The sequence below is a fragment of the Chenopodium album genome, chromosome 8 (genome assembly GCF_948465745.1).
Source record: "Chenopodium album chromosome 8, dcCheAlbu1.1, whole genome shotgun sequence".
Taxonomy (NCBI): domain Eukaryota; kingdom Viridiplantae; phylum Streptophyta; class Magnoliopsida; order Caryophyllales; family Amaranthaceae; genus Chenopodium; species Chenopodium album.
In genome coordinates, this window is record NC_137841.1 from 40,498,232 (window position 1) to 40,512,532 (window position 14,301).

Genomic DNA, 14,301 nt, shown 5'->3' on the forward strand with positions numbered 1-14,301 from the left:
AGCTAAATTAGACGGATGAACATCCTTGTCCGATCTCCGCAAAATACCCTAAAACGCTCAGAAACGCCTGCGGTCTCATATGAGTAAGATCAAAGGAGGCGGCCCGTAAAAGACGAGTCACCCCCTTTGAGGGGAAAATGTTTAGGGTAAAAAATACCCCAGCTACGTGGTCCAATCCCATAAGGACACGTGGCCCAATCAAAAGGTAACACGTGTCCTAATAGAAGGACGACACGTATTAAGCGTTAGGGCACCTGAAAAAGAGAGTAAAGGCCTCCTGACATTTGGAGGCCCGAATTCCTTGAAAGCCGCAAAAGTGGCGCCTTAGAGGGACGCGTGCCCTTACACTGGTTGCACAGCCAATCAGAGCTCAAATTCTTAGGTCACTAACCCTAAAGAGGTACAAATCTCTATCCCTATAAATACCCCAATCATTTATGATGGGAAGAGGATTTTGGGGACATAACCTTAAAAAGAGCATTAAAAGCTCCAGCTTCTCTCTACTTTCTCTAGTTTATTCCATTTTCAGATCTCTAACTTGATCGTCGGAGGCGGATCTCCGATAAACCGGAGTTCTGTTGTTTTGCAGGTGTCCAAGTCTACTTGTCGGCAGAGCGTGACCTGTATTTCGAGGTAATCCAAAAACCCTTTGAAACAAGTTGGGGGTTAATTGATTTGGGGTTACTTGTGGCTGGCCACGTCAAAAGTTGATGCCCCATTATAAATGAAAATGACCTATTTTTGTTCATAAAGTTGCTCTGGAAAGAATAAATTAAAAGTGTGAAATGATATTATCCAAAAACTTACTAAAACATATTCCGTATTAAATATTGATATTTTTTTTCTTTCTTTTTTTTGGAAAGAACATTAAATATTGGTTAGTTGAAACATACTAATGGATTTATTTTGTGAAAAATCATATAATTAACAACATAATTACAGCAGTAGAAATAGGTAAATAGCCCTATAAAATACTTTATTTCTTCAGTATTTGTTTGGAAGGAAAAGGATACAACAATTTTTAGGAACTAATTAGTGCAAGGAATTGGTGTTATTTAGCGTGTAAAGCAGCTTAAGCAAAGCAATGACTTACACTATGGCCATTATGTATAGAAAATCAATGGCCATTATATATAGAAAATCGAAAAATCTTAACAGCTTGAGTAGACAGCTGCTGATTTAAAGCAAATGACTTAATATAGAAAGGGTGGTTAAAGCTTGAAGCTTGATACTCTATGGTTTCCAAAGAATGGTGGTTTCTGCAATCATGGAAGAAACGACGTAAGGGTCCATGTTAGAAGCCGGCCTCCTGTCCTCGAAATATCCTTTTCCCTCCTTTTCAGTGTCTCGTCCAACACGAACTGATGCACCTCGGTTGGCTACTCCCTGCAGGTAATTTAAGAATTCAATTTTGCTGAGAAGTCTACTCTCATTTAATGTGACGAATTCACGATAACATTAACAGGGCTGGCAATTGATCAAATACAAAAACAGGATGAAAAGAAAAGGTAAATACTAACAATACTGCAGAAACTATAATTACAACTAATACAAGGAATAATATAATGCAGTATAAATAAGGATAACACTCTGGGATTGACACACTTAGTGAAAAAGAATTAACACTTACCCACAGGAAGGTTGAAATGCTTGCTGTTTCGTGTTTACCAGTGAGACGGCGTTCATTTCCTTCACCATAAGCAGCAATGTGTTCCTTGTGCCTTAATCCAAGCTTTTCAATAGCTTGTTTAATGATTTCATAGCCACCTTCTTCCCTCATGGACTTTGTGCTACAATCATCAAAATTGCCCTTTAGCGATACTTATTTAACATTGTGAACACATTACTCCGTATATACAAATAGTACATGAAATGATTAATGAAACAATCAAGCACCTGTAGTTTGTGTGAGCACCAGCACCGTTCCAATCACCTGGAATTGGCTTTGGATCAAAAGAAAGAGCCACTCCAGCAATCTCAGTAATCCTCTGTCAACATACAACCAATGGACATTTCATATTGACATTCGAAATTATGTTCTATACTAAAGGAAATGCAAATTCACTTAGATGAATACATGTGTTGTTAAAATACCTCCAAAATGTAACGAGCTACCCACAACTCATCTCCAGCAGAGATTCCAACTGATGGACCAACTTGGAATTCCCACTGCAGAAAGATAAAGATAGAGAGTTTTAAACACAGGAACAACCACAAAAGTCAAGTTTCACAGGTCGTGCAGTTATCGAAAGCATTATTCACTTTACCTGTCCTGGCATCACTTCTCCATTGATTCCACTGATGTTAATTCCTGCATAAAGGCAAGCCTTGTAGTGTGAATCAACAATGTCCCTTCCAAAAGCTTTATCAGCACCAATACCACAGTAGTAGGGGCCCTGTATACAATACATCCAAGTAGTCATATTATTACCAGCCCTTCATTAGCTAATTATAGTTTTAGTGACGTCGAAACCAGAAGACACAACAAGAAGAAAATTGCATTGCAATTCTAGACAAGAAATAAATTTCATCCATAGATTGCCTAGACCTGTTTTTCTTCTTCTTTCAAAAAATAAAAAAAGCTATTCTTGTCTATAATTCATTTTGGCTGTGTCCTGCTCATATTTCTTTGCAGAAAGCACAACCAAATAATTAAGCAAGTCAAATCACCTGTGGACCAGGAAAACCTCCGACAGGCCAGCCAATGGGCCAATGAACGTCCTTTTGCAGCAAGGTGTACTCCTGCTCGATACCATACCTGTGCATTTCACAAGAATACAAGATTATAACTTCATGAAGAATATCAAAACAAGAATGAGCCAAGCACCATTGCAAATAATTTTACCAAGGCACTTCAACAGCTACATCTGGATGGCTGAATATCTTTGCAGCATCATGTCTCTTGTTGGTTGGGATTGGTTCTCCTTGAGGGGTATATGCGTCGCACATGACCTATTGCCAGAACCAGAATGTAAATTGTTGTACATACCATATATAGCTTAATTACAAACAAATTTACACTAGTAAAGAAAGTAAAAAATGTTTTAACATGATAGAAAAAAAAAAGGGAAAACTAACAAGAATATTGTTGCCCCTCCTGAATGGATCTTTGAAGATAGCTTGTGGGCTAATTCAAAAACAGAACAAAGTTAAAAATGAATAATCAACTGAGACCAATGCAAACCTGATTATCAGGCGGGCTACAATTAAATAAATCCATTATTAAAACAGCTACCTCACAGATAAATTTACACGGAAAAAAAAAGTTCCAAAAAAAAAAAAAAACTCCGTATTTCCAAATATTATTTCACTACAAGGAATCATCTTCCTGTCCCTATCTTCTCCTAAAATGTTAGGATATGAAAGCGATATTGAGCTCGAAAACATTCCTTTGAACCAAGACAACTAGCCAACAATAAACTCATGGACCATTAAAACTATAATAACATGATTGTTTGGGCAATATTTGGATTCGAGTAGGGCCAAAGTTCGCAACAGTGACCTATCAAGCATTGAATTATGAATATGATTGACGATTACACATAGTTTAATGAACATTCAGACAGATTTGAGTTATATTGCTGTCTTCTCTACTTAAATGGAGTACATTATTTTTGTGTCAATAGGTATAGGTTACAGGTACTAGTGAATAGTGATGCATATGGTTGAGGGAAGTCAGGCTCCAGTTCAAAACTAAAAGGAGCAAGAATCATTCATATCATATGCTGTACTTCGTATATAATGCATGTCATCATCTCAAAGCTCTCTCAATATAACTACCTAGCTATTTTTCTTTTTTAATTATTTAGTTTTTTGTACATACAAGATTTGTGATTCACTAAACAAACACTTTTCTAGTTTAACATATTGAATGCACAACCAAATAAATGGTACCAACAATTAGCTTTGACTAGCTTTTGTTTGTAGTTTATAGATTAGAAAAAAACAATCACGTGATATCTGGTTAGATTTGTAACTATTTATAACATTTAGTTATCAATCAGTTATGCATTAACACGGCTACAGATATGCATTACCAAACGTGATAAAATAAAGGAAAATTTACGAGGAAGGTCCTTTTAAGTAGACCTTTTTGTCACAAAGGCCCTTTTATAAAAAAAGGTGGCACAAAAGGTCTTTATATCATGTTTAGATTGTGAGGAGAGTCCTTTGACCATTTTCCAGTGTTGACTTTTTTATTTCCCGGCCAAAAAAAGTGACATCTTAGTTACATTTTTTCTCTCTCCTCTTTTCCCTCGTTTTCCCTTTTTTTCCCCTATCAAACCCTAATTTCTAAAAACAATTAACACCGAGGCTATTCAAAGTAATTCAAGGCTAATCCTCCTCACAATCAGAGAAAACAGGGAAAAAAGGAAACTTAATAAGTCACGTGCTTTACACGTGGCTTTTTTTGGCCAGAAAATAAAAAAATAAATGGTCAAAGGACCCTCCTCACAACCCAAATATGATATAAGGACTTTTTGTGCCATCTTTTTTAAAAAATGACTTTTGTCACAAAAAATCTAATTAAAAGGATCTTCCTCACAAATTTTCCTAAAATAAAATGTCAACTAATTTGGAATTGGCTAAACATGAATTAGGAATTATATGAAAAGGGAAATGAAGTACGGAGTAAAACACAAAAGAACATACTAGAGAATGACTTCACTGTCTTCACCAGGAGCTTGACCAGTGCTAGATCCATCATAATTCCATTTTGGCAACTCTTTTGGATCAGAAACTGGTCCATTGAGTGTCTATACAAAACCATGTATAAAAACAAAATTAGAATATTTTTGCCAACTTTCCAAAATAAACATTTTTTCTAAAAAAAAATGATGGGTTTCATGTTTAATGTCCAAAATATAACAAGGTAATCCTTACTCTTGCTTTACTTCTCATGTCCATACCAGATCCACCAATCCTGAAATAAATTAACAACACATGATTTCAGAGTATTCCAAAGAACTAATTTTGACCTGCCTAAAACCCCACTAATTATTTACATATTTGTTCCCAATACTAACAGTTTGGTGAAAAATAATGTACACAATAAAGGGTAAAATATAAACTAGTATAAAATACTTCTTGGAATTATTGTCCAAAAAAAAAAAAAAAAAAAAAAAACAGAACAAATAATAGGCCAAACAAATATATCAGTGTAAATAATTTTATGATTTTATATATTTATTTATTTATTTTATGAAGGGTAAAAATCAGCAAGAACATAGGAACAAAAAACAAAAATAAGTATAGAAAGAAAAAGCTTCATATTGTTAAAAACATGGTGTGCAAATAAAGTGGAGGAAACTGACCATATGTACTCAGCAATCACCTTATCAGTGGAGTCTGAGAGATTAAGGTTAACAAGATCTGAAAGAAGCGACATATTTTTTTTGGGATTTGGATGAAAAAATTTGGATGACTGATTGGAAAATAATAAAGAGATCTTTCTCTTTTTATGAGACTTTCAGAATATGATTTTCAGAGACGTGGAGAAGTTCTAATTTTATAGAGAAAAATTATGATTATTTATTGAATAGAATAGTGGGAGGAAGTCGTTAATACGGCCAAGAGCTGTCAAATCGGGGTGTGGGTTTGGTTTTGAGCCGAACCAAATCGATTATGGATGGGATGGATCTTGTCAAAACGGTTTGACAGTTCGATTTCGGTTCGGTTTGAAATCGGTTCGGTAGTTAATCGGGTCGGTTTGGAATCGGTTTAATTGTCTCACGGGTCGGTTTTGGTTCGGTTTAAATAGTTATCGGTTCGATTCGATTTCGGTTTATTCCTAAGCGGTTTTAATTCGGTTCGGGTTGTAAACAGTCCGGGTAGTAAACGGTTCGGTGCAGGCGGGTTGCGGTTTGTTAACGGTGCGGTGTAAACGGTTTTTATCCCGGTTCAAACAGTTTCGGGTTGGAAACGGTTTCGGGTTAGAAACAGTTCGGTTCTTTTTTGGTTTAGTTTATAACTGGTTCGGTTCTTTTACGATTCAGTTTATAACTGGTTCGGTTCTTCGATGGTTTAACCACTTTAACGTTATTCATATCGGTTCCATTTCGAGTTTACTAAATTACGGTTCGGGTCGGTTTTCGGTTTCAAAAAATAAATTGTTTATCGAGTTGTTTGGATTCGGGCAGTTAAATGGTTTAGGTTTCAAATTTGATAGTACTTGCTAACCTTTTGCGTTCACAAGTTTTATATAAAGTCGGCAAGTCGCGAATCATTTCTTATTTAGGCATCATATTATAAACAAATTCTCATTGATTTTATAAATACATATTATGTTCTGTTTCAAGTTTAGTCATACTGATTTTACTAGTTTATTACGGAGTAGATTATAAGAGTTAGTGTATTAATGTATTATTGTTTTACAATTAGGTTATTATATGCTTCTTATTTAATCATTTGTATACTACGCATAGTATCATAATCATGATTTGATGAGTTCTTGACTTCTTGTGAAATGGAAATTTGCAATTTGGTAATTCGATACTTGATTAGTCAACAAGACTGATAATTATGACTCGTTTATCATTATATATTTTCATGAAATTATGAAGATATTACAAAGTGCTTTGATTTGTATAATGAAAGAAAACACTAATGACTAATTAACAAGGTAATATTGATTAGTTCAATCGATCATATGTACACATTATTAACACATGGCATCTAACCATCTCATAGTTAAATATTCGTATCATCGTTATTCGTATGTATTAGTACAAAGTTATAGACTCATTAGTGATCTTTTTAAATTTATCTATTTATACATTTTATTAATATAACGTTTTTATAATTTTTACGTGTATGAAAATAAAGATATACTAGTAGATGTTTTAATACGTGTCTTGGGCACTGATCCCGATCAAATGGGGCAAAAAAATACTAAAGAATTGAGGGAATAATATTTTTGTAGATGAATGTACAACACACAAACACACACGGATCACCACTCTCAACCATAGACTAAAAAATCAATGGTTAGATTTTTTCTCCCACAACACACACGGATCACCACTCTTAACCATAGATTAAAAAAATCAATGGTTAGATTCTTTCTCCCACAACACACACAGATCACCAATCTAAACCATAGATTAAAAAATCAATGGTTAGATTTACATGAAACCCTTTTGAAACCCTTTCTCTTTCATCTTCTTCTTCTTCTTCTTCTTCTTCTTCTCGCCTCTCTCTTCTCTCATCTTCCTTATCTTCTTTCCCCCCTCTTTTGATTTACCACGCCGCCATCGACTATACTACCACCGCCAACACTATCAACCACCAGATGCCACAACACCGTCGTGAACAACACCAACACAGACTCTACATCAACATCAATGGTGCAAAACGACGGTTTTAAGGTCAAATTCGACCATGAAAACTCTAGATCTAGAGTTTTCATGGTCGAATTTGGCCTTGTAAACCCAATTCCGAGGTTTTGAGTGATCAAATTCAGTTTATAGCTCAATTACAAGTTGAGAACTACTCCGGCGAAACGGTTGTACTCGTCAACGGCGCCAAAACAAAGCCATGAACTCCGAATCGAGAAACTCCATGGAAATTGCATCACCTTCGCAAGAGAATGATCAATCCAAGAATTTCAGAACCCTAACTTTACTCTACTCCAATTATCTTTGGTCTCGATTCTCCAATTCTCCTTTCATCGGTAAACTTTCCAGTTTTTGTCGTCAATTTGGTCGTGCTAGGTCTCGTCGCCAGAAGTTGTGTTTGCCTCTTCCTCTTCCTTCCAAATCGGTTCATTCTTCACTGTAATTTCTCTCTATTTTACTCAGATTATGCTGAATTCAACTTAATTTTGTTTGTTTGATTGCTTGATTTGAGCTTGAGTATTGCGTACTTTTGCAATTCTTACATGTTTCTGTTGATTTTGTTGTAGTGTTGGATTAAGGATTTTTCTGGTGGTTTTAGTGTGATTGTATTGCTAGATTGTTTGAGCTTCTAAAATTGTGCTGAATTTGAAGTTTTTGAGCTAGAATTACTGAGAAATGTTATGTCATTGAAATTCCTTTTACCTTTATGATTTTCGAGTCAGACAGGATGATAGTTCAACATTTACTGTTCGAAGTTAAGGTTTACTAAATGTTGTGACAGTATATTGCAATGTTGGGTAGATCTGGGTTGGGGTTTGGGTTTGGGTTAGGTGGGTGGGTTACGGTTTGGGTTAGGTTTAGGTTGGTGGATCTGGCTTTGGGTTAGGGTTAGGTAGGTGGATCTGGGTTGGTTATGGGTTGTGGTGGTGGGTCTTTGTAAGTCGGGTTATGGAGAATTGCGGTGGTGGGTAGGGTGAATTACGGTGGTGGTTTTAGTGGAGGGCGGGGTTTGTTGCGGTGGTGTTAAGGTGATTTTAGAAGGGAGTGGTGGCGGGGCAGACCCTTTTTTTTTTGTTTTTTTATCAGAATGTTCCGACGGAATTTCCGTCGGAAATTTCTGGCGAAATACAATCCGTCGGAAATTTCCGACGGACTTTGTTGAGCTTGAAAATCTATTCCGACGAACCCTTTTTCGTCGGAATTTCCGTCAAAATAGTGTTTCCGACGGAAATTCAGTCGGAAAAGGCTGATTTTCCGACAAAGGGTATTGCGACAACCGATTACGACGGAATTCCGTCGGAAATCCGTCGTTATTTGCCTGATTTCTTGTAGTGGTAAACGGTTCGATTTAGAAGCGGTTTGGTTCATAAACGGCTCGGTTTACACTACAAGAAAACAGCTTAATTACGACGGAAAAATTCCGTCGGAAACACCCTGTTTTCCGTCGGAAATCGTGTTTCCGACGGAATTCCGTCGGAACATGTCGTCGGAATAGTATTTGTCGGAAAATCAACCTTTTCCGACGGAATTTCCGTCGTAAACACTTTTCCGACAGATTTAAGCATCGGAAGAGGTTTTCAAGGTACGGAAAAGTCCGTCGGAAATTTCCGACGGAAAATAATTCCGTCGGAAATTCCCGACGGAAAATCCTTTTTAAAAAACAAAAAAAAAGCCCGCACCACCCCCCACCACCAATAGCCCCCACCGCTAAACCGCCACCTGCACCGCAACAAATTAAATACAAAAACTCCTCAAATATTCCCCACAACCACCACCTACCACCCTAAGCGAACCACCACCGACCACCTACACTAAAACTAATCTAGATCCACCCAACACTTAAAACCAACCCTCACCCACCCACCCACCTAAAACCGACCAGACACACTGCACCCACACCAAAAACCGACCAGACACACCGCACCCACCCACACGGAATTCCGAACACTAACCAAAACCCCACTAAACCCATACCCAGATCCAAGCACCTAAAACACCCAAACCCTAACCCAAACCCTGACCTAGATCTACACCACCGCCACCGACAAGTCCACCACCACCACCGCAATTCAACCACAATTCACTATAAAATTAAAAAAAAATCTCAAAAAACAAAAATAAGTAAGAAAAAAGGTACATACCTTGAATTTCACCCAAAAAACCCCAAAATTGGCTCGAATTTGGGTTTTAAAGGTCAAATTCAAACCTGAAAACTCTAGATCTAAAGTTTTCAGGGTCGAATTTGACATGAAAAACCATTTATTTCTAAAAATTAGCGAGAAATCGACTTGAACACCACCAACCAAACTCACCGGCGTCTTGAACACCACCAAACCAAACTCGTCGGCATCATGAACACCACCTACCAAGAACAAAAGAAAGTAAGAGAAGAGGAGAGGCCGACAATGGAGAAAAAGAGAACAGAAAGGAGAGAGAAGAAGAGGAGATAGGAAAACGAGAAGGAGAGGAAGCAGAGAGAGAATAAGAGGAGATATGAAGCAGAGAAGAGGAAGGAGAGAGAAGAAGAGGAGAGCGGCGCATCAGGGAGAAGGAGGAAGGAGAGAGAAGGAGGAGAAAAGGATAGGAGGAAAGAGAGTAGAACCGTGATATTTTAGGTTTCCTCTAAAGGGGTTTTTTAAAGGTTTTTTTTTAAAAATTATTTTCCGACGGAATTTCCGTCGTAAATTTCCGACGGAATTAAAATCCGTCGGAAATAGTACTGTACGACGGAAAATTCCGTCGCAAAAGTCGAAATTTCCGACGGATTTTAATTCCGTCGGAAATTTCCGACGGATTTCCGACGAACTTTTAGAATTCGTCGGAAATATCCGACGGAATAAAAATCCGTCATAAATTTCGACTTTTGCGACGGAATTTTATGTCCGTCGGAACGATTCCGTCGCTATTTGTCTGTTTTCTTGTAGTGTTATAACCAGTTCGGTTTACAATCAGTTCGGTTTTTAAATGGTTCGTTGCAAACGGGTAGCAGTTTGCTAACGGTCCGGTGTAAACGGTTTTTTTGCCAGTTTAAACGGTTTCGGGTTGGAATCGGTTTCTGGTTAGATACGGTTCGGTTCTTTTTCGGTTCGGTTTTCTTTCAGTTCGGTTTATATTTGGTTCGGTTTGTTAACGGGTTCGGTTCTTATACGGTTTAACATTAATCGGGTCGATTCGGTTTCGGGTTTACTAAAATACGGTTCGGGTCGGTTTTCGGTTTCAAAAAAATCGGTTTTTAATCGGTTCGGTTCTCATTTGGGTCGGTCGGTTTCGGGCAGTTAAACGGTTTCGGTTTGAAATTTGACAGCACTAGATGGATCATTCCTTGGTTTTGTTTAGTTAGAATTAGAGGTGTCAATTTGATGATCAATGTCGGATCGATAGTCGGCTTTAAGGGCCTATTCTGATCGATTGAACTGAGCTGAATTGAACTGTACTGAAAATAATATGAAGAAAACATGCTCTAATTTCAAATCTAAGTCATGTTAAATTGGAATTGAAATCTGAATCAGATTTTTTTTTTTTCAAGTCGATTTAGGGTCAGGCCGGTCGGGTCATGTTTTGATACATCTAGGTGGAACAATTTGATTTTTACTGATTCGATCTCTTTAATATGTTGTCACGGTCATATAGAGCGTCATAGTATCAATGTTTATAATTTTAATACTCTTTATTGATATAGTCATACGACCATAACTAGATGTGCCAAGTCGAGTACCTAGATAAGGTTCTATAAAACCAGGTTAGACTGCACCTATTTCAAAGTTTAGGTATGCTATATTATCATGTCCATACAAGTTGAAATTGTAATTGGATTTTTCTTGGGTGGTGGGTCAAATTGGTTAGAGTTGATTGGATCAATTTTTGAAACCTGCCTATGACTTTGTATATTATTCGGTAATCATATAGTGCATATTGAATTTGACTAATTACTTTTCATTATATCAATTTCATTAATAATTATAATACAATAAAAGATACTAATGTTAAAAAACATATGTCTCAACTCGAATGAAAAATGTTAGTATGTCACTATAGGTGTCGCTCGAAGTGCGCCTACGTTAAAGCATGTTGTGAATATTCTTGGAACTCATAGGAAGTGGGAATTGACATAATAAGATTAGGGACAAGGAAAGTAGGGAGCCGCCAACAAGTTTTTAAAGAACTTGTAAACCGTTCACAGATCATAAAAGGCAACCATGAATAAGGGACAACGATAGGCAACAACGATTGACCCGTGAAGGTTACACCCCATTCATAATCCATGAGATTACTAACTCCATATGGTTCGGAACCATGAAAGGAGGATCGGGGTTGATTGTACGAAGTGAGTCATGGAGTCACATTCGCCCGTATTGGTCTCTACTCGATTCTTATTGTGAAAAGTGATTCCTGCGATATCAAAGGCATATAAACAAAATATTCAATTTGCTCCAAACTATTATCAAACTATTATTAAGCTATATTGGTTGAATATTAATGCAACATATAATTTTAAAATATTTGTGATCACTTGATCAAATAATAAGATTAAAAAGGAACCTAAACCGATCGTCCAAATTATCTTATTAGTCGTGATTTTCAATTACGTATTCCCTTTAACATGCAATATGGTGATTAATAAATAATAATAGAATAAACATTAATATTGGAAACAATTCAACAATAATAGCATTAATCAAATCAAATATAAAATTAACCTAATCATGATACTAGCAATATTAAAATTAAATAAGAATAATTAAATTAATTAATTACTCACATTTCGCGCGTTCCTTTAAATTGCTACATCATGAATAAATTGTTAGTAACTTCAATAAAAAATATAAATCAAATGAAAATTAAATTAAATAAATGTAGATTTGATTTGGTCCAAACCCTTAGTTATTTATACCTTTCACGCCTTGGTTTAAGGACGGAACCTCGGGTTAAGTATGGACTCCTTGGAGTGCTTAAGGGAAGAATGGTGTAATTAGGAATATAGGTTTAAGGCTTAGAATATGAGAGAGAGAGAAGAGAATGATTTTTGGTGTAAAAATGAGGAAGAGAGAATGCCTTGATGCCCCGAACTGCAGAATGGAGGGTCTTATTTATAGAGGAAATGAGCAGAGGGAACACACGGAACCCTAAAAAGATAAAAAAAAAATAAAAAAAAAAAAAAAAAAAAAAAAAAAAAAAAAAACCCTAAAAAATAATGCCGCGACACGGCAAAATGCACTGTGACACGGTACACTTTAGTGTTACGCGGGGTAATTTGGTGTGTCGCGGGACAGAAACAAACCTACAGAGGATAAAACACGTTTAGGGATTACGCGGAGAAAACACGAACCAATCCCGTGTCACGAGAAGTGCACCGTGACATGGTAAAATATGTCGTGACGTGGCAATATTTCCCAAGGCGCGACACTTTTTCCCGTGACACGGTGTAGTTTTTGCGTCCAGATTCTTAAGTACGTGGGAAAGAAACGCGGAAAAGACACAGGAAAGCACCATGACACGGTACCAGGCCCCGTGCCACATCATCATCTCCCGTGCCGCGGCAGGTATATTGTTTGCGTGGCAATTCCAGTTTTTTTATGCGTTTTTAAATTGCGATAACTTTTGATCCGTAACTCAAAATAAGGCATATAATATATCATTGGAAATCTTATCAAGTCTAATTTTCAACACAATTAGAATCAGGTAAAAATCATTTGTAAATTTTAATATATGGCCGTTTTGGTAGAAGGGTGTCAGTTTTGGGCCGAGTTTAGTGTTTTGCTCATATCTTTTTCGTTATAGCTCGGAATTGGGCTTATGATATATGGTTGGAAAGCTTATTTCAAATACCATACAACCAAATAATAATTGGATCAAAATTATAAGACCAAAATATCAGTTTCTCTCGGTTCTGCGATGTGGACACGAAAAGTAGATAACAAGTAATGGTTTAGAGAAATGAACTAGGAAATGGATTGGTTTATGAAATGTATAGGATAGAACATGGATTTAAGCACTCCAAAGATTAAATAATCAACCCTACCAGTAATGGCGGTGAAAGGTTGTTCATCATCAGGTTTGGTTTTGGGGAGACATTTTTAGGTGTCTACAGTCACTTAAAATAGAAACTATTTATTAGCCCGGGCGATGCCTCAATATATCGTAAAATTATAAGTTTTATAAAGATAAATAAAAATTTAATGTTGAAAATTTATATTATATTTCATTAATAATAATAATAATAATAATAATAATAATAATAATAATAATAATAATAATAATAATAATAATAATAATAATAATAATAATGAAAGATAATATATAATATGTAAAATTATAAGTTTTATAAAGATTAATAAAAAGAGTAATGTTGAAAAATTTATATTATCTATCTTTTATTATTATTAATATTTTTATTATATATATATAATAGTAATATTAATAATAATGAAAGATAATATATAATATGTCAAAAGTTATACTAATGAAAAGTTTTAAAATTAATTATAGGTTACTACAATTCAAATATTCAATGCTGTGAAAGAAGGGTGTTACACATAATATAGGATGACACATGGCACACACGTGGCACCAAATAATAAATAGGGGTGACACGTGGCATTAACATCTTAATCCCACATGAATTTTAATAATAACTAGTGTGTAGCCCGAGCGTTGCACCGGTTGCTATATTAATTAGACATTGTGATTATCAATTATATACATTTATTTTCATGTGTTATAACATAGCTTATGATTGGCTTAGATGGTTAAGTAACTATCTTTCTTATAAAAGGTTGGCTGTTCGAATCCCCTTATTATCAATTTCTTTATATGAAGCAATATTCTCGTTGATTAATTAAGTAGTGATGATGTGGCTTAATCAGAAATGGAGTAGGTGATGTGGCGTGGTCTACGTGGCACAGAGACATTCTTAGTAACGCCTTTTAATATATTAGTATTGATATAGATATAGATGAGGTCTTCT

General features: G+C 35.9%; 1 protein-coding gene across 1 annotated transcript; it reads right to left on the reverse strand.

Moving 5' to 3' along the window:
- Positions 1-916: 916 nt before the first annotated feature.
- Positions 917-5,524, reverse strand: LOC145641831 (glutamine synthetase cytosolic isozyme 1-1-like). The gene is made up of 11 exons (XM_081692813.1): positions 5,316-5,524; positions 4,885-4,924; positions 4,654-4,757; positions 3,079-3,127; positions 2,846-2,952; positions 2,671-2,758; positions 2,268-2,396; positions 2,095-2,169; positions 1,897-1,988; positions 1,631-1,790; positions 917-1,386 (listed from the first exon to the last, which is right to left on the reverse strand). The coding sequence occupies exons 1-11, from the start codon at positions 5,387-5,389 to the stop codon at positions 1,234-1,236; spliced, it is 1,071 nt and encodes a 356-aa protein (XP_081548939.1). The 5' UTR covers positions 5,390-5,524; the 3' UTR covers positions 917-1,233.
- Between the last annotated feature and the right edge of the window lie 8,777 nt (positions 5,525-14,301).

Excerpts from the sequence above, each read along its gene's own strand:
- LOC145641831 (XM_081692813.1), bottom strand. The coding sequence starts at position 5,389 with ATGTCGCTTCTTTCAGATCTTGTTAACCTTAATCTCTCAGACTCCACT. Across the intron at positions 2,759-2,845 it reads GTAGCTGTTGAAGTGCCTTG|GTATGGTATCGAGCAGGAGT; the intron begins GTAAAATTATTT and ends TGAAATGCACAG. Across the intron at positions 1,989-2,094 it reads TAGCTCGTTACATTTTGGAG|AGGATTACTGAGATTGCTGG; the intron begins GTATTTTAACAA and ends GTATGTTGACAG.